Source organism: Phragmites australis, chromosome 3 (assembly GCF_958298935.1).
Source record: "Phragmites australis chromosome 3, lpPhrAust1.1, whole genome shotgun sequence".
Classification (NCBI taxonomy): Eukaryota; Viridiplantae; Streptophyta; class Magnoliopsida; order Poales; family Poaceae; genus Phragmites; species Phragmites australis.
In genome coordinates, this window is record NC_084923.1 from 41,930,503 (window position 1) to 41,952,009 (window position 21,507).

Genomic DNA, 21,507 nt, shown 5'->3' on the forward strand with positions numbered 1-21,507 from the left:
TTGACTGGTTGACACCTCATCGGTGGGCCCCTTGGGGGTCTTTCTGGGTCGTCGGGGTACCGAGTGCTCGGGGGTACTGTTCACATCCCCGAGCACTCTCTCTCGAGAATGCCTTTTCTTGTCCTCGGGGTGCCGAGTGCTCGAGGGTACTGTTCACCTCCCCGAGCACTCTCTCCTGAGCACTCATGTACGGACCCTCGGGGAACCGAGTGCTCGGAGACTGCCGCACGCAGCCCCGAGCACTTTCTCCCGGAACTTAGCTCTCCTGATCGTCGGGGGACTAGGGTGCTCGGGGGTGATCGTACGTCTCCCCGAGCACTTTCTTCCCGGTACTTGGATTCCGTGGATCATCGGGGAACTGGGGTACTCGGGGGCCACCGACTGTGGCCCCGAGCACCTTCTCCCGGGACTTGATCTTTTCTCATCCTACAGGAGAGAACCCGCGGGATGGCGCCACGTGGCGGATGGCTGGCCTGGCCTCGGGATTCGGGGACCCCCGGTTCCTGATACACCGACAGGTGCTAGCACACCAACACATGGTGATCATGCCCAGTATATGTGGATATCGTAGAGACGCTGCTGCTATTGCAGTGATGATCTCCTCAGCGTGAATATTGCGACACTACTGCTCGGCTGGTCGAGGATTTGTTCAGCTGGTTGACATATCTACTTGGTGTTGGTTGCAAAGCACGACGCGACCACTCAGAATTGGTTGAGGAATACGATGCAACCACTCAGAACTGGTCAAGAACTCGATGCACCTACTTAGAGCTGGTCGAGGAGCACGACCACCTGTGCGGAGCTGATCGAGAAGCGTGACGCATGATGTTAGATTGGTCTACTCCAACTGTTTTTCCATTGCACTACACATCTAGTGATAATGATATATGATCTCCAACTAGCATAGTTCCCTGAGTGAATACAATAGAATTTTTTTATTTAGGCTAGCGTAGCCTACGCGTTCCCTTACAAACCTAACATGCCTAGTGCTACTTGTTTCCTCATTTGGCTAGGGTATGATGACTTTGTTACTAATCGGGGAACTTAATCGGGTCAACCCTAGGTTCGACGTGAGCGAAAAGCATCATAGCCCTCAGGCACTTGAGGACGCGATAGATAACTTTTGTCATATACTGCAAGGTCATAACTTAGAACATCATCTCCATGCAAAGGAAGTCGATTTGGCACACACACAATATGTTGTCCTTAGCTCTTTGTATATAGTATTCATCCAGCCCCGATATCTAGGAAGAAAACTTTGATAAGCAGTAAAAGATAATAAGATAAAAACTACTGACTGGCCATTACAATTATCTGATTGGGGTAAGAGAAAAGAATTGAACGCTTATACTTCCCCTTTGATTTTAGAAACTCTTGTTTCCTAAAGTCGATTCCTGTGTGACCTTGTCCTGGCTTATCCGGAAACGCGCGATAGGTAGAGGTATCCGGATTGCGGCTTACCGCCGATGTACCCGTCTTACAAGTGCCATACATTGAGTTTAGGGAAGACAAAAAACACAACGAGATTCAAGTGAATTTATAGGAAATATGAACATTTACTAATGTAAACTTATTCTTATTACTTACACATAAAACTTTTGGAGTTAATCGATATTTCAAGAATTATTGAAGACTCATTTGTCCTCCATTGCTAAGAGATCCAGGGCGAGTAGACTCGACCACCGTGTAGAGACCCTCACACTCTGGGGATAGTTTGTTGCTGCTACGTAGGCTCTGAATAGGTTATAGAACTAGATTCCCGGTTTGGAGGGCTTATTGTTGGATGTATTGGTCGCAGTAGCTCCAGAGATATTTAATATTCGGTTGATCATATCAACGCTTGACTCCTTTATTGGTAGAGATAGCGAAGGGGACAAAAAGGAAATTGAAGTCCATGAGAGCTGCTAGGAAGGGGCCCTGGAAGATACAAACTCTAAGTTACGAATGACCATGATAAGGGAATCGTTTGTTGGGCTTGAGCGGGTTGATGTACGTGTCTTTTGTGAATTTGACAGCTGGTACACTTTTTTATAAACTCGCTCGCATCATGGAGAGTTGTAGGCCAATAGAAACCTTATCTAAATGTCTTTTCGATCAGGGTTCGGAAGGAAACGTGTGCTCCGCACACCGTTCCATGGATTTCTTGGAGTAGTTCTCTACATTACTTCTGAGAGATGTATTTTATGAGTACTCTATGAGCACCTCTTTGATAGAGGATGCCATCCACTAAGGTATACATCCTGGATTGACGAGAAATTTGATCGGTTAGTGCATCATCTTCAGGCACAATTCGATCTTGAAGGTACTTGTGGATTGGTCCATTCACAAAACTTCGCTTTCGAGCTAATCCATGAGTTCCCCCGTAACTCCTTTTGGGGCGTTGATCCCTGACGAGCCCCCGAGCTGGTTATAGGTCTCGTAGACCACCACTCATTCAGTTGTGGCATCTGATGATTTCACATATGACTTCAAGAGCTTCTATATGAACATCCCGATTTGTCCTGGAGATCATGAGGATGTTAGGCGAGTAAGACTATCAGTGAAACAATATAGCTTCCTCACCTCTGGGAGGTAGTCTGTCATGATCTTATCCAAGGTTTGATACTCCTTGTTAACTTGTTTCACCACTAACTGTGAATTCCTTTTCACAAGTAGGCGACATATACCAAGAGCAAACCCTCATAATCGGCTACATTGTTTGTGAATAGGAGGTCAATTTGCAAAGCGTATTGCAGGCTTTCTCCTATAGGAGAGATGAGTATAATTCCATCCCTGAGTTTTGGAGCAGGGTTTCGTGAATTTGCAAGATCATCATCATGAGTGAACCGACCAAGGCCCTCGTCCCTGATGGTGAAGACTTCTCAGGGGTAATCTCCGGTGGAGATAGGATCTAGATCCATCATGCATTTGTCATAGGAGGAAATCTCTGGGTAGATATCTCGACATTCCATGTTGTCGAAAGTTGCAGGGGAAGATCCTACCTTGTGGTGAATTAGGTATTCACGATTGTCTTGGCAGCTGAGTGATTCCAACTTGACGTCGTAATCCTTGGCGCATTGATCCATAAAGCGACTTACCTCATCGCTAGAATTGTCACTGGAAAGATCTATGTCAAAGTTCACCCGATCAATCACTAGGTTGTCGGTGGGAGGGATGAAGTTATTGTAGAACCTCTCATCTGAGAAATCAGTCCTCGGTGCAAGCTTGGACGAAGTCTGTGACATGTTATGTGTAGAATTTTCATTGTCTATTGTCATGATCCCCATGAATGGTGCTAGTTATCGACGATTAGTGAACTGTTAATCTTATAAATTTGTAGAATAGACGGAGAATGCCTTGATCAAACGAATAAATTGAACGCATAGAGAAGTTTTTAGACATGTCTAGGCCTCTCTTTAGATAACAACTCTATGTCATGTTTGTCTTGTATTGATTTGAGCTTATTATAAGGGGTGTGTCTAGTCTCTATCCTAGTCGACAACTTCCTTGCTCGACTTGTAGTATATTCTGGCTTGTAGAGAGACTTCTAATGACTTGTCCTTTGTAGGGTCTACTGGCTCCGTATATATAGGATGGTCATCGTACCACTCATGGAGTCTTTCCTTCTTGCTCTTAAAGATAAATTTCTTTGTTTACGAGATATTCAGGCTTCTACAGTTAGCTTTCATACATCTAGATATTCTCTTTCTAGATATAGAAATATGCCTCGAGAATATAAGAAATCTTAAAAGAACATGATATGATAGTTTTATACTACCCATCATCACCATCACCATCACCATCTTATAAAATTAACTCTTTAATTCTATTATAGTTTTATTAATATGTTCTCTATAGAAAACACTTTGTTAATCTAGTAGGGTTTGCAATCAAGTCACTGGACACCTACGTTTAGCCCTCGTTGTCTCTTTTTCCAGTACCATTCCCTTTTATTCCGTACCCAACAGACAATGAAGGATGTGTCTCACTGCTTAAGTCCTCTCACACCATATAAGGGAAGGTGCCGTGGCCCAGCGGCAAAAGCACGCAAGGCCTCACCATGGTGCATCCATGTGATGATAACCTTTGGTCTCGAGTAATTATATTGTCCAAGCTCTTCATAAGACGTGTCTTAAGTGTGTAGGATCTATTATACCAATTAGAGGGGTGAATATACATTTTAAAAAACTAATTGTATTTTTCATTAAGAGAAAAGGCTTATCAAGAGCAACGCGATCTTAAGCCGGATTAGTGCAATGAACTATTTAATACCTCAACTCCACTAGAATAGTACTTTACTACTCCTATTAGATGTGCTCAAAACCTCTCACAACCCCCATTGGGCCCGTTCATAATCTCCTTTAAATGGCACAACGGTGCCACAAACTCCAAGCCATCTAGCAGGTGACAACCTATAAAAGTAATAAGATGATGATGTTTGCTTGAAGGATCACTAGGGTCACAAAGCTCAAACACTATAAATCAATGTACTAGATGCTTTTATACCCTCAAATATGCAATCACTAAATCAAGAGAGGAAGAGATGAATGTTAAGTGCTCAAGAGATCATAATGGACAAGCCAGAGAGCTTTCTTGAACCAACGGGGGACTATTTATAGGCTACAAGTTGAAAGATAGCCGTTACACAAAGTTTGACATTTCTAAGTCTCTAACGGTCAGACCATCACTAGCCTAATGGTTACTTTAGAACAATAATTGCTCTGATTCTGAACAACATTTGATCCGGCGATCAAATCGTGAGCCCGAACAGAGACTCCAAACTCTCTGTTCGTTGTGGCGGTCAGACCGATATGACTGAGGTTAGACCGCGAGACCATATCACTTAGTTAACCACAAAGACCTTGCTCTTGCACATAAAGCGCCCAGAACATCGACCCCTAGCGGTCAAACCGCCAGACACACAAAATACATAAAGAGCATATTTTTTATTTCTCTCAAAATGAATTCATCATTCTAATATGAAATCAATGATAAAACTAGCACTATAGTTTCACGTAACCAATCCATTTACTTTTTGATTTTTGGCAGTATTTTTATGAAATTTGGCACAATTCAGGGTATGGAAAAGATGGTTAATAACTTAATATTATATAATATCTCACCGATACAGTGGCACACCCTATCTTTTTTACTCGCTCCCGTTATACATATATATGACATTTAAACGAGCTATAGTCAAATCTTTGAAACTTTGAATATCAATAACGTATAAATATTTATTTAAAAACATAAAAATTATATATATATATATTTATTTTAAAAATATTTTCATAGTCTTATAAATTTATTATATTATATATATATTCTAGTAGAAAACGTCGATCAAATCTACATGTTGTAGACTGCATCACTGAAGAGGTACCATTAAAAACTATTTAATAATTTATCACTCTTATGGAGTGAGTGATAATAATTTCACCATCATAATCTATTATTACTGACTCAAGTGATATTACCCGTTAGTGAGAGCGAGAAATGTCACCTCACAAGAGTGTTATTATGGTTTCATTCTAGGCAGGGTGCACATTGCAATTTGCCTTTGACCAAACGATTTTAGGGTCTGTTTATTTCAATTTTGGATTGTGACTTTCAGCTTTTACAATCCGAAACTGAAACAAATAGATAGTTTTTTGTTATAGCTTTTTAAAATCTGCTGATTGGATTGTAGGAATCGGAGAAGCTGATTTTCACAATTTTTGATAGATTGTAAAAATCCATTTTACTAAACTGTTCATTAATTTTTTTTAAAATCTACCATTTAAAAACTTTTCACAATTCAGCACTATAAACTGTTTTCCGGCATTACGGCAAGCAAATGCCTCGATGACAACCCCGGTCGCACCCTCTCCAACTGCTCAGATCGCTACGCTCCAGCATCCAACGGCCTGCACACCCTCCCACCACCTCACACCGCCCCGATGCGCGTCGACCCACTTCTCCGAGATCTAAAATACACCTCCCCTCTCCTCCCACCCCCCGGTCCCCCGTCCTTCGCAGTCTCCTCTCTCCCTTCCCCTTTCCAGATCCACCATCACCACCTCCTCTCCTCCCTCCCCTTCCCAGATCCATCACCACCTCCTCTCCTACGCTCCTCTCCGCGGCTAAGGCTAGGGGGGCTCGGGCTTCGCCGCCACCGTGGCCGGGGACGCCGGGCCTGAAGGATGCTGACCAAGTTCGAGACTAAGAGCAACCGGGTGAAGGGCCTGAGCTTCCACCCGCGGCGGCCATGGATCCTGGCGAGCCTCCACAGCGGTGTGATCCAGATGTGGGACTACCGCATGGGCACCCTCCTCGACCGCTTCGACGAGCACGACGGGCCTGTCCGCGGCGTCCACTTCCACGCCACCCAGCCGCTCTTCGTCTCCGGAGGTAATCCGCTAGATCTCGCCTTGGCTCGCTCATCCTGTGCGCGATTTGTCATTTGCAGGTATTTTGTTGCGGCGCGCTGCGTGTTTAGCGCAATTCTGTCTATCGGATTGGAGTCGTGTGCTCGAGTTACGAGGCCTTTAGATGTTGTTGCGATCCGTCGATTGTATAATAGTGGACACTTAGAGTTGTCTTCGATTAGATCGCGTTTGGTGTGGAGTGTTGGTAGTCAAGGAAATATAGTTGGTAGGATGGATTGGTCGGATCTGGTGTTTATTTTCTTACCTGGGCTTATGATGATCTGTTTGTAAATAAAATTTTAGTGTTTTGATTTCATCAGTAAGTGGAGTCCCATGGATTTTACAGTCTTTTGAATCAAGAGGTACCATAGGAGGTGAAACAAGAGAGCAACACTCTCATTAGCACGCACCAAAACCAAAACGATCGTGGTGATGGTGCTGTCATTCATAGAATTGAGACTGATGAAACTATGCTCTCTTTGGTGCATTTACCATTATTGCTTGCAAAACAATGACTCATAAGCTTGAGACATGAAAAGATTAAACTTATGAATTCTTCTAAGCTTTTGGTTGCTGAGATGCGATGCAGGTGATGATTACAAGATTAAAGTATGGAATTACAAGACACATCGCTGCCTCTTCACGCTTCACGGGCACCTTGACTACATTCGCACTGTACAATTCCATCATGAGTACCCATGGATCGTAAGTGCTAGTGATGACCAGACAATCCGGATCTGGAACTGGCAGTCACGAACCTGTGTGGCTGTGCTGACCGGGCATAACCACTATGTCATGTGCGCATCTTTCCATCCCAAAGAGGACCTGGTTGTATCGGCATCACTTGATCAGACTGTACGTGTCTGGGATATTGGAGCTCTGAGGAAGAAGACAGTGTCACCTGCAGATGACATACTCCGTCTGACCCAGATGAACACTGACCTGTTTGGAGGTGTTGATGCAGTAGTGAAATATGTCTTGGAAGGTCATGACCGTGGAGTCAACTGGGCCTCATTTCATCCCACGTTGCCACTCATTGTTTCTGGGGCAGATGACCGGCAGGTGAAGCTGTGGAGAATGAATGGTAACAATGCTGCTACTTCCTGAACTTCACTGTGCATGCTCGTTTGTTTCTTTTTTTGTATATAATGTTTGTGCAGCTGAGCAATAACTATCCAAGTTTATTGGTTTGATATTTCATCATAACAGAGTTTTGAAACAATAGTTATTTTTTCTTCTCAGATTTTTTTCGGTTCTGTTCAACTGATCTTACCTTTACAGAAGAACTTTATACCATTTAATCCTCAGTATGCCTAAAATAATATGAAGTAACTTGTTTGCTATTTGCAAGATGCATGGCTCACTATTAGTATTTTTTTTTACATTATGTCTAAATGATTGCATGGAAAAATAGCAATTGGTTTAGCACACACTATTTTGCTGCATACTGATAGGACCTTATGAATACGAAGAAATGTAAATGCTTATGGAAATATTGGAATACAATAATTCTAATTTTCTCTTTATGGACAGACACAAAGGCTTGGGAAGTTGATACTTTGAGGGGCCACATGAATAATGTGTCCTGCGTGATGTTCCATGCGAAGCAAGACATAATTGTATCTAACTCAGAAGACAAAAGCATTCGCATTTGGGATGCGACAAAGAGAACTGGTATTCAGACGTTTAGGCGGGAACATGACCGTTTCTGGATTCTTGCTGCTCACCCTGAAATGAACCTTCTAGCTGCCGGTCATGATAGTGGCATGATTGTGTTTAAATTAGAGAGGGAACGCCCGGCTTTCTGTGTGAGTGGTGACACCGTGTTCTACATGAAGGATCGATTTCTTCGGTTGTTTGAATACTCAACCCAGAAGGAAGTCCAAGTGGCTCCAATAAGAAGACCTGGATCTGTCAGTTTGAACCAGTCACCCAAGACACTATCCTATAGCCCAACCGAAAACGCCGTCCTGATTTGCTCTGATGTGGACGGGGGCTCATATGAACTCTACATAGTTCCTAAAGATTCTGCTGGCAGGTCTGATTATCTGCAAGAGGCAAAGAAGGGAGCTGGTGGTTCTGCTGTTTTTGTAGCACGCAACAGGTTTGCGGTCCTTGAGAAGAGTAGCAATCAAGTTTTGGTGAAGAATCTTAAGAATGAAATTGTGAAGAAAAGTCCCCTTCCAATTGCGACTGATGCAATTTATTATGCGGGGACTGGTAACTTGTTGTGCAAAGCTGAAGACCGGGTGACCATCTTTGATCTGCAGCAAAGGCTAGTCCTTGGTGAGCTCCAGACACCAGCTGTTAAATATGTTGTTTGGTCCAGTGATATGGAGTCTGTTGCACTGCTGAGCAAGCATGCGGTGGTTATAGCTAACAAGAAGCTTATCCATCGCTGTACACTGCATGAAACCATCCGTGTGAAAAGTGGTGCTTGGGATGAGAATGATGTGTTCATTTACACTACACTGAACCATATGAAGTACTGTCTTCCCAATGGAGATAGCGGGATCATAAAAACCCTTGATGTTCCTATTTACATAACAAGAGTTGTTGGGAACAACATCTTCTGTCTAGATCGTGATGGAAAGAACAAGCTGATTACAGTTGATGCTTCAGAATACATTTTCAAGCTCGCCCTTCTCAGGAAACGCTATGATCATGTTATGAGTATGATTAAGAACTCCCAGCTGTGTGGGCAGGCCGTGATTTCTTATTTACAACAGAAGGGGTTTCCAGAGGTTGCTCTCCACTTTGTGAAAGATGAGAAGACAAGATTTAACCTAGCTCTTGAGAGCGGTAACATTCAAATTGCAGTTGCTTCTGCGAAGGAGATTGATGACAAGGATCACTGGTACAAGTTGGGAATTGAGGCTCTGAGGCAGGGAAATGTTGGTATTGTTGAATACGCATACCAACGGACAAAGAATTTTGAGAGGCTTGCTTTTCTGTATCTGATTACTGGTTACTTAGACAAGGTGGGCTTCATGTGCAAAATTGCTGGACAGAATAACAATTTGATGGGACAATTCCACAATGCATTGTATCTTGGGGATGCTAGGAAACGGGTTGAGATCTTGGAGAATGCTGGGCAGCTACCTCTTGCTTATGTTACTGCTGCCACTCATGGACTCACCAAAATTGCTGATAGGCTTGCTGCTGAATTAGGTGAAAATGTGCCTTCTTTACCTGAAGGAAAATCTCAGTCACTGTTGATTCCTCCTGCACCTCTCACGGCCAGTGGTGACTGGCCACTGCTGAGGGTTGTGCGTGGTATTTTTGAGGGTGGACTGGATGCTACTGGAAGGGCAGAGCTTGAGGAAGATGATGAAGCTGCTGGTGTTGATTGGGGCGATGAAGACTTGGATATGGTTGATGCGAGTGAGGTGGTGGCAAATGGTGGTGATGATTTTGATGCCGAGGAGGGCGAACCAAATGAGGAGGATGGCGAGGAGGGTGGCTGGGACCTGGAAGATCTGGAACTTCCGCCTGAAGCAGAGACTCCAAAAGTTGCTGGGAATGCTCGCTCCGCTGTGTTTGTCGCTCCTACACCTGGCATGGCTGTCAGTCAAATTTGGACTCAGAAATCCTCTCTGGCTGGGGAGCATGCAGCAGCAGGGAACTTTGACACTGCAATGCGGTTGCTTAGCCGCCAGTTGGGTATCAGGAACTTTTCTCCACTGAAGCCCCTGTTTCTTGATCTGCACATGGGCAGTCATACATATCTACGGGCACTTGCAGCTGCCCCCGTTATATCAGTTGCTGTTGAGAAAGGTTGGAGTGAGTCTGCAAGTCCTAATGTGAGGGGTCCTCCTGCACTTGTTTTCAGTTTCTCACAGATGGAAGACAGACTCAAGGCTGCCTACAAAGCCACAACTGAGGGGAGGTTCCCGGAAGCACTGAGGCTGTTCCTTAACATCTTACATACCATTCCTGTTGTAGTGGTGGACTCACGGAGAGAAGTTGATGAAGTGAAGGAATTGATCGAGATAGTGAGGGAGTATGTTCTTGGTCTGAAGATGGAACTCAAGAGAAAGGAATTGAGAGATGATGTTACCCGTCAACAGGAGTTGGCTGCTTACTTCACTAACTGCAAGCTTCAGAGAGTTCATATAAGGCTTGTGCTTACAAGTGCAATGAGTCTTTGCTTCAAGCAGAGGAACTATGCTACTGCAGCACACTTTGCAAGGATGCTTCTTGAGAACAGCCCCAACGAGGTCCACGCAAGGAAGGCTCGGCAGGTGCTTCTTGCTTGCAAGGATAAGGAAGATACTCACCAACTGAACTATGACTTCAGAAATCCGTTTGTTGTTTGTGGCTCTACGTATGTTCCTATCTACCGTGGCCAAAAGGATGTTTGCTGTCCGTACTGTGGATCTCGGTTTGTTCCCTCCATGGAAGGGCAGCTTTGTACCATATGCGAGCTCGCTACTGTTGGAGCAGATGCTTCAGGCCTCCTCTGCTCCCCTACACAGTTGAGATAAGTGATGATGGTAGTTAGAGCTACCCTATATTCTTTCTAGTGTCTAAAGTTCTAAGACTTTATCATATATATTACCAGTAAGTTTTGCTGATTGTAAGGAATAAGTGTTATACATGATTTTATCGACTTTTGCTTTTATCATTCTATGTTACCTTGATTTTTGTTTGCCTAGAAGCTGCTGTGATCACTTGCCATATGCGTAAGGAGTTTTGATTGACCCATTGAAGTTATGTCTGGACATTGATGTATGAGATGTTTCTTTCACTCTTTAAATTCCTTTTTCGATATCGTGGTGCTAGTGATACACTCATTCTGTGATCTGGAGCTAATTTCTAGCATTGGTATTTGGGTTTTATGTGATATCCCGAAACTTATGATTGGGTCACATAGCAAAGGGCCAAAGGTTGTTCTTACTCAGACCAGCAAGACCCATGTGCTGGCTTTGTTGTGGTCACGGAACAAGTGCCGTCTTTCATCACACGGTGTCAGGTATGTTTCATATCACTAAACGTGTCCTGGTTGGATGGGGAAATTGCCCCTATACCATCACGTGTCTCGCACTTCGCTAAAGTACCATCCAAACATCTGACCTTGTCAAAATACCATTACAAAACCAGTTTGGACAGTTTTGCCCCCAACTAATCTTCTCCGATGAACTTCCTAGCTCCTGCATCATTTGGCATATCTCGTCGGGCGTTCGAGCGATGGAACACCCCTTAATCTCCACATATGACTCCACCGCCCAACAACCACGGAGCTACTGCATCTGCATGCCTTGTCCGGCTCACTTCACACATTTTGCCGAAAATCGATGGAAAGGATAAGATAAACTAGGCAGATCGGCGCCGTACGGGTGGTTGCATCATCTTTTTATTCATATATCGCAATACGGAAGTATAATGAAGTTTGCATGGAATAACAATATAACGATACACTGATAATATCAAGTGCTTAGTACATTGTAGTTGGTATACCTGTAGCATTGTCGGTTTTAGGATGAACCTGCAATGATAGCAAGTTAAAGTGGAATTGACCGATCTAGCCTCGATCCACGGCGAGGGAGGCAAGCTTGGGTGAGGGGTGCTCCGGTGACGATGGCGGGGGAGGGGGCTTGGCTGCGAGCGGAGCTTTGCTATATTAGTATTTGCTCTTTTTCCTATTCATTGACCGCAACACATATGAAAGAAAAAGAACTGATCAAATTGAGCGATTAAATAATGGTTGCCACATATTTCATTTCATATAATGGGAAGATGAGGTAAACAGGACACAGTGCAATATACAATAAAACCAAGGGCTAAAACATATAGATAGATTACACATTTTATTATCTCTCTGATAACGCATTTTTTTAGAAATTTGGGGGTGTTTTTGTAAAAAACATGGGGCCTTTTGTCAATAGGCCCATTTGGCCCAACCGGGGATGCGTCGCGCCGTATAAAATAGGTTGGTCGGGCAGTTACGGTTAGGGTTCCCTGTTGCTTGGCCGCCCTCTTCTCTATTTCACCACCGTGCTTACTTGCCCTTGCCTCTGCCTCCGTGCTAGCCTACTGCTATCGTAGATGCGTGCTCACCGGCCGCCATAGGGAAAAGCTTCGTCTCCTGTGGCACTAAGAATATCTAGGGGTGCTGACGCCTTGAGCCCTGTCCTTTGCTCCATGCGGCGGCTGGTTGTGATGAAGGCGGTGACGGCAACTCTGCGCTTGATGGAGGCCAGGGGTGATGGGGAGGCGATGGTGGCCTCCTCAATGGACCCCAGATGCAGAGAAGCTATGGATCTGGGTGAATCTCACTGGATTCATCCAGATCTAGGGAGACGATGGTCACCCATTCTATAGTGGCACACCGGAGTGCCAAGGAGCACAACACCGGTTTCGGTTCGCCTACATCTGGGTGGCATGAAGTGGAGGGCAGTTGGCGACATCGACTTCAGCCCTGACGCGAAGAAGCCTCGGATCTAGGTGAATCTCGCTGGATTCGTCCAGATCTAGGGAGGCAGCGGTCACCTGTGAGGCCAGGGGGGGGTGGAGCTGCACTGGAGTGTCGATGAGAACAACACCTTTTTCGGTTCGCCTACATCTAGGTGGCGCAAAGTGGATGGCCGTCGGCGACATTGAATTCAGTCTCTGTGGTGCCGACCTTCGTGCGTGCGCGATTTTGTCTATTCGTGTGACGGATTGGGAGCCGACGCATTGGTGGCGACGATTAGGGTTCCAATTCTTTTTTTTTTCGACGAAGTTCTGGCGTTCATTTGAGATCCGTCGGCGACTGGAGTGGGTAGTCCGACATGTTTGCAACAGTAGATATTGCGAGAGGAGCGGCCTGAGGGGTCAGGGAAGAGAGACGTGGGCGAGCTTGAATCCTCAACGAAGGAGGAAGCACATATTTGTAGGCCACCGACTAGAGTCCGCCGTGGCATGCGCTGGATGTCTTTGGGCTTCACATGAGACGGGAGCTGACGTCGAGCTGAGACCTTCATGTCATGGATGCACTACAGGAGCTACAGTGGCGTGATGTGGTGAGCCCTCGTCGAGTCCTGGCCACTTAGTATATAGGATATATATGCATAGCTTTATGAGCAAGTAATTGAGGTAGGTACAATGGAGAGGTTCAATACTCTAACTCGCACCAACTTCAATTTAGAAGAGTAATGGCGGCGATGCATTGCCAAATGGTCAAGGATGGCTTCGCACGCAGTTGCATGGCCATCGACCCCGGGCATGCATCTAAGTCATTGTGCTCAAAATGGACGTCGAATGCTGTGGGAGACACCACACTAGAGCTCAGATTGCTTGCCACGTGGTAATGATTGGTTCAGACGGAGCCACACGAAGGGTGGAAGAAGGGTAGAGAGGAAACTTGAGGGTAAAATAGTCACATAATGGTATCACGACAAGCTTTTGGACTACTTCAGTGTTATTTTGGCTAGTGGCATTTTGATAAAGTGAGAGGCACGTGGTGGGAACTTTTTTAAATAATATTATTTTAGCATTACGCATGTCGATTGGTCATAAGGTCTACTGTCACGTAGCACGTCCGCACGCGAAATACAGACAAGTCTCTAGTTGTCACTTCGAGTATTATTTTTTTAAAAATTCCACGTGGTGGTACAGGGGCTTGCCTCCAAGCGACCATGGTTGATTCATGATCGACGAGGTGCGCATTCTATTTATTCACTGCGGCAAATGGTTTCATTTTTACAACCAATAATTTCGTTCGCTCCCTTTGCAAAAGCTGCCATATAATCCGTGTGGCTGACACATCACAATACCGCTATAAAACCAACCTTGGGAGTTGGGATGTAATATGACCTGGTTTTAACGTTTGAGGGGTATGTTCTATTTGTTTCTAGAGCTGAGGAGAAAATAACCGGAGGAATAGTTGAGGGATGATAAATAGATTTTTTCTGATTCATCGACATGGCTGTGACGAGGTAAGGATCCAATTAAATTGTTCCAATCGATACTCTTCTGCTTCAATAGTTTTAGATTACCAGCTGTGATGTGGTTTAAGCCGTGTAGTAGCAGCATGGTCTAGGGAGCATCAGCGTTTTTAAATACATATATACGAAGATGCCGCATGGCTAGTTTAACTTCGGCTGCAAAATGATTTTATGAGTGCATATATGCCTGCACAGTGTGGATGCTGTGCAGCAGAGCTGTACTAAACCGAACGGAAGCAATCTTAGATGATGGGTATTATGTGACTTTAATAATTGATTTGGTGTGGATTTTTTGTACTTGAAAACTTACTCTTTTTATAAAAAAATTACATGATTTTATTTCATGTCAAAATTGTCAGAAGTCTGTTGTGGAAAAAAGGAACCAGACAAGTATTTGTGCTTTTTCTTTGCTCCCATGCTTGTGATCTGATTTCTTTGTGAGACCTTTCATTTTCATTTTGGGCGTGTGATTTGATTTTCTTTATTAGGTCCGGGCATCCACGTCAAACATCTCTTCCATGCTGATGTGATTTGAAGATTGCTGGAAGGGAATTCATCGAGTGTACATAATATGAAGATTGAATTCGTGTGTTTTGGAGTCAGTTTCGGGGTATTATAATGATATTTGAAGTCACTATCTTGTGAGTTGGAGGCGCTTTAATGCAGTGAAAAATTGTAATATGTTCGTAAGGAGCTATATTTCTCAGGGAGCCACACAAGTTTCCGTTTTGGAACAAAATGTTGAGTGCATGCATCAAGTATACGGTCACTGTGAACCAATGCATCATATGGTGCTCTTTTATTTGGTCATTTCGCTGGTTGACATGATATTGCTCTGTATAATTTCCGTGTGTTACGTCGCTGTCGCTATGGGTTTTGTGGTAGCGTCGCTGCACACTAACAGCAACTACAACCGATTCTATAAATTTGACTCTTTATTTTCATATATGAGTTCTTTATAAAGAACCGTGTAGAGAGTATTTTAATTAATCATTAAATTTATTATTTATTTAATTATGACTTCGATGATTAATCAGAATAACGCTCTGATAGTCCCGACACGTGTTTGATAATTAAGATCGGAACATATGTCTTTTCAACATTTCACATCACAATAAAACTTAACAAAGAGCGAATAATTTAACTATATTATAAGGTCCTAAGTATCTATAATTTTTTATAATTTACAGCAAAAGAGAGATATGAAAAGACTGAAACTAATCAACTCATAGATAAAAGAGAACTATACAGTGGAAGCTAAAAATATAAACAACAAAAGGAGGATGAAACCATATACCCTTAGGCTCTATCACAAAAATACGAAATTCGAGTAGTTGACTACTAATGCCCGCCACCACTCTCGGTGGGCGTAAAGTAGCTAAGCCAGTTCTTACTGGTCGGTAGCACATAAAAAAATAACGTGAGTACAAAATACTTGCAAAATTTAATCTATATTGAGTACTTATAGATAACCTGACTCTAATGATTATGAATTAGGATGTTAGCAAGAAAACGGTTGCATAGTTAAGTAAATTTATATGTGAAAACACAATTTTGACAAAACATGTGCGAGAATCTAAACTTAACCAACACAACTATCTAACTCGTAACCATCAACTGAACATATATGTAAAAGAAAGCATAGCAATAACATCTACAAAGAACTATCTCAACTCAACAAACATCTCAAACTAGTCGAAACTCTACGAATACTGCAAATGGACAAAAGCATGCTCATGATTGAGAGCGTAACATTTCGAAATATTCTTATACCCTCCAGGGGTACAACTTTACGCATAAGACTCAAGAACCATACGGCTTGAGTGACCACACATGTCCACCCAAGAGGGTACTCGTGTCAACCTTTTCTAATAAGCCCCAACCATTTGAATTAGGTATCGCTCGATGCGGAGCCCACTTAGGTTAACTCTTAGAGCAACCTCAAGTGTCTTTTACATGCCTGCGCGCTCACACTATTGATGTGCAAGCTCAAATGATTACAACTACAAAGGTATTCGACTTATCTTACCATTAGATCGACATGTGGTAAGAACGTAAGTGCTAGAGCCAACTGTAATAATGATTGATGTTTAAGTGACGCAAGCGGTTTACGGTGTCCGAATTCCTCTCCCGATCTACCTCGAGAAACTCCACATCGGGGCAAGAGAAACACACCTAATACCGCCCATATCTCACCTCATTTTCACTACTCATTCAACCAACACTATCAACCCAACATTGTTATCAATGTGACAGTAATTAAAGCCTATAGCTTGTGAACGAGGTTGAACCACCACTCGACTTCTACGGAAGAATTTATGTATGGCTAAGCATTTCGATTAACTTTTAAACTAGATCATTATCAAGTTAAACCCCGGCTATAAGGAGATGGTTCACCAATAACTCAAGACGGGGTGTAATATATCAACATAGGTTCTACCCATACAAGACCCGATATTGACTCAACGACATGCATAACGTACATAAAGCATATTTTATCACATTAGACACATATGATCTAAATTAATAGGAGAAATATACTTAGATGCTTGCCTTACTATTCAGGCGGCTGTGTGATGCTACCCACATATAATTCATAGAACCCGTGTGGCTCGGTGTCACCTTCAACCACATCCGCATCACGCTCTGGATCCTCGTTCACTAAAGAAGAACGTATGCAATGATGCGTATGAATGAGGTGTAACAATATATGCTACAATATGCATAACAATAAGCTAAGTGCAAGACATACGAAATAATATCAAATTTTATGATCTAAACGACTTCAGAAATCTAACAGGAGGCCGAAGACTCCGGGTTCAACTTGGAACCTCCGGGTTGTACTCCGGACAGGGGTTCTCTGTTAAATCTAAATCGAATTAACCTGGATCCTCCGGGTTTAACCCAGACTATTCGGATTGGGCGGATTATCCGGGTGAGGCTCCAAGTGAGGGTGCTCGGTTAAAAGCACCGCGAATTACTTGGACCATCTGGGTTTAACCCGGACTATTTAGGTTGAGCATACTTGCACTTCACGATGATCTTCCTCGGCCGATTCAACTCGTATGTTAAATCTATCCTACATAAACATACATATACACTATACAAAGGGTTCTAGACTCAACTTGCACCCTAAACCCTATCGATTTTTCAGTACAATTCATCAGGGTTTTCACTGGACTACCTAGACTATCTGGGTTGTCTAGAGAGGTTTCTTCGAGGGAAAAAACTCGACCGATTTGATTTGCGAACCTATCTAAACCAAAGGGAAACATATTTGAGATAGTTCATAAAGTCTAGAACTCACTCAGCAACCAAGCAACACGATTCCTAGCAGATATCTCATCCGGATCCTTTCTTTTTCTCAAAAGCTCAAGAACTTTAGAACTCCACAAACTTAGCTCCAAACTTGAAATCAACACACCAATTCACACATTCTTGCCGAGAGAAGACTAAGGGACTTACCCATGGTACTTGTGGAGGTTGGTGACCACCAGGTGATGAAGGAAACGAAGAAATCATCTAGGAAGATGAGTCGAACCATGATCGCTCGTGCTTCAAGCAAACACACAAAGAATAGCTCGAATATTTCAGGAAAACAAAAATGAATTGGATGGATGAAGAGCTTAAGAGCTAGTGATCGCGTGAATACCACATGCGTACCTCAATTTGGCTTCTAGAGGGAGGAATCGAGGGAGAAAGAGAAAGAGCTTGAGAGGGGGGGGGGGAGCTGCTCAGGCTGCACGGTGGGAGGGGTAGAGAGCTGGGAGAGTGAGGGAGAGAGAGGAGTTGGTGGGGGCTGCTGCCCCAAGAGGAGATGGGGGTGGTTGGCCACCCATGTGGGTCCCACATGCTAGAGAAAGAAGTTTATTTCAACTGCGAATTCATTTTTTTCTCTCTTAATTTTTTCTCTCTCATCTAATTGACTTAAAATCAAGTGCTCTAAGGCTCCGAAACAAAAGTACTCAAAATTAAATCTAATACTTATGAAGCATGATTAGGTTTAATTACGTAATTACAGCTTTAGGGACGTGACACTCCCTAAGCTGATTCTCTCCATTTCTCAGTACGCCCTAATCGACTTCCTAAATTTAACTTTCTATACTTTAATCACCTATATATTAGTATTTTGTAACTAACAAATAGTTCTAACCATTTTATGTGGCACATATGAAAAATCACGACACAACTCAAAGAACAGATATCATAAAACACACTCTGTGTCTCATATTCTCTAATTCTCTTATTCTCTCCCCCACGGCATAGAGCATGTACACAGTGGCTAGGCAGCGTGGTGCGTGAGGGCCCTACGTGCGTGCTGCTGAGTGGGCGGCATGCTCGGGCGCGTGAGCGAGCCGATCGATGACATAGGAGGGCGCTGTACGTGAGTGGCACCAATGGGCGGACGATGTTTGATTTAACATGGGATCTAAAAAAGAGATGAGTTTATCCACTAAGTTCTATTCATTTATTTTTATTAGTAAAATATGTCACATATCCGTAGTTGGTAATAGAGGCTGTAGGATGATGTTAGATGACAAAAGTGAATAAATTATTTTAACTTTAAGAATTTTATTAGATAGGAGGAGAGTATGAGAAAATGTGACATGAGAGTCAATACGTGTTTTATATAATTGAGATTCATCCTACCATATAGCGGGCTTGGAGTGGAGTTGAGGCCGACACAGTGTCATGGAGGAATAGGATCCTCTGATTTCACTCCACTGTCCACCATTAGCAATTAGATCTCATGTGGATGGATAAGATTTGAAGCTACAACATTTTTGTAAATAGTAAATGTCACGTCCCAAAATACTAATTACGTAATTAGGCATGCATAATCATCATCGCCTGTGCTTGCACGTGTTTGTCTATAAAAAACTAGTTAAACATGTCTCAAACACTTTAGAAATGGTTTAGAGCACTTTGGATAATCCCTACATACCTTGAAGAAGAAAAAGAATAGAAGGACGATGATAAGGGGAGACTTAGAAAAATCTCAGCAAAAGAACCCCTCGCGGTCTGACCAGTGTCACCCGCGGTCTGCTGTCAGGTGCGCGCCACATGGGCTGCCACGTGGATTTCTCACGGTCTGACCGCCAGCACACAAAGGCTTGGGTTAAGTGGATCACTTTCTTTTGCTCTCTCACTCTCACTTTTCTTTCACTCTCCCTCTCTCCACCCGACCCTAGAGAGAGAAAGAGAGCTCTACTCGTCATGTTTGAAGGCCAGAGATCGGAGGTGGGAACCCCTGTCAATTCCCCAAAAAATTTCCCCCCTTTTTCTCCCTCCTCTCTCTCTCTTTCCCTCTTCTCTCTCTCCCCGTGACTCGCCGTCCCATCGCCGCGCGCAGTGCCGCTCGCCGTCCCGTCGCCACCGGCAGACCTCGCGCCCCGCGCCATGCCTCGCGCCCAGTGCCGCTCCGAGCCCCACGCTGCCTCGCTCCGCGCGTCGCTCCGAGCCCCGCCGGCCGCTATAAAGCGGTGAACAGTGCCATCCCCTTCCTCACTTCACTCTCTCTCACATCATCTCTCTCTCTCTCTCTCTCTCTCTCTCTCTCTCTCTCTCTCTCTCTCTCTCTCTCTCTCCCGAGCTCTCTGTGCCGCCGCCCTCTCTCCGAGAACCTTGCTGCCGGTGAGCACCACCCTTCCCTTCTCCCTTCCTCTCTCCTCTCTCTCTCTTCCCTTCCCCGAAGCGTACCTGGTCCTTCGTCGCCGGCCACCGCCGTTCTCCGTCGTCCGGCCGCCGCTGCCTCTCCGGCCGAAGCCGTCCTCTCTCCGGCCGCCGCCGCCCCCGGCTGGTGCCCTGCCGCCGCCGCCGCCCCGTCGCCGGCCTCCGCCGGCCCCCGCCGCTGCGCCGCCGTCGCCCCTCTCTCTCCCTCCCGATTCCTCTGTGCCCGAGCCGAGCCGGCCACCCTCTTCTCTCTACTCTCTCTCTCTCTCTCTCTCTCTCTCTCTCTCTCTCTCTCTCTCTTTTATACTCCCCTCCTGTGTGGCTGGCATGTGGGTCCGGTTAGAGCCGAGCCGACTCCACCGAACCGAGCCGTGAGCCGAGAAACCGAGCCCACCGACAGCAGCCGAGCCGAGCCCGAGCCGAGCCGACCCCAGAGCCGAACCCGAGCCGAGCCGCGAGCCGAGTCCAGTCCGAGCCGACTCAGTCGAATATTCCTGGAATATTCTCCCCTTTTCTTTTTCTGATTTTTCTCCCGGCAAAACTTCCGAAGCCCGTTTCTCCTCCGTCCTAACTCCGTTTTCGTCGATTCTTCCACCGATATTCATCTAAATTCGAGATCCATCCAATCATGTCAATTTCATAATTTTTGTAAATTGTTTGGTAATTATTTTAATTGCTTGTTTGATTGTGCCTTTGTCGTTGTTGCGGCTATTAGAGGAAGGAGCATTCGAGGACGACCCCGAGGACCCGGAATTTGAAGGAGCAGGCGAGGACTTCAACGAAGGCAAGTCCTACAACCGTTGACCATGTTGATCCTATGTTTTTAAACACAACCCGTAGAGCCATTGTTTCAAATAATAGGAGTATGCATGTTTAGATTAATAGTTATGATTCTTAAAGAAATGCTAGAATAGTTATAACCCAGCTTGTTTATCCCATGTCTTGTCATTGTTACCATTATTTCGTTGAAACCCTAGAAGATTCCCAACATCAACTATAATGATTGTTTGGAAGATTGCTTGTTTACTAGTATGCTTAGGATTGCTTTGCTCAAAAGAAAGAACTAGATTATTTACATGTGATAATCATGCTTTACAAAATGAATGGTGTGTGCTTGGTGCTTGGTGCGTGTAAAACTTGTGTTCTTGGGAAAACTTTAGAGTAGTGTTGACGAGGGTGAGTAAGGTGCTCCACAAAGGTGGGAGCCACCTTGGAGCAAGGTTCGCCTTTGGGGTGTTCTTGCTGGGAGACTCTTACCTCGGTCATATAAGGACCGGTTCGCTATGACATCTCACCTAGTATCCACTCGTACAACCACATGGCCTGTATGGGCAGGACTTGACCTAACCCCTCTGACTTAGTGCGGTACCCACCCGGAGGCCGGTAGTGGCAATGGGGACCAGGAGAAGACTTGGGTAGTGTGTAGCCCAAGGTCCGACTGGTGATATTGTTGAGGCTAAGTCAAGCCTTGAGATTGCTAAGTGATCTTTCCCGTAATTCTTCTAAAGCCCCTGGTATCT

General features: G+C 44.4%; 1 protein-coding gene across 1 annotated transcript; it reads left to right on the forward strand.

Moving 5' to 3' along the window:
- Nucleotides 1-5,950: 5,950 nt before the first annotated feature.
- LOC133913148 (coatomer subunit alpha-3) lies at nt 5,951-11,029 on the forward strand. Its single transcript, XM_062356213.1, has 3 exons — nt 5,951-6,369; nt 6,976-7,470; nt 7,920-11,029. Exons 1-3 carry the CDS (start codon nt 6,162-6,164, stop codon nt 10,871-10,873), a joined length of 3,657 nt encoding a protein of 1,218 aa, XP_062212197.1. The 5' UTR covers nt 5,951-6,161; the 3' UTR covers nt 10,874-11,029.
- Nucleotides 11,030-21,507: the final 10,478 nt, after the last annotated feature.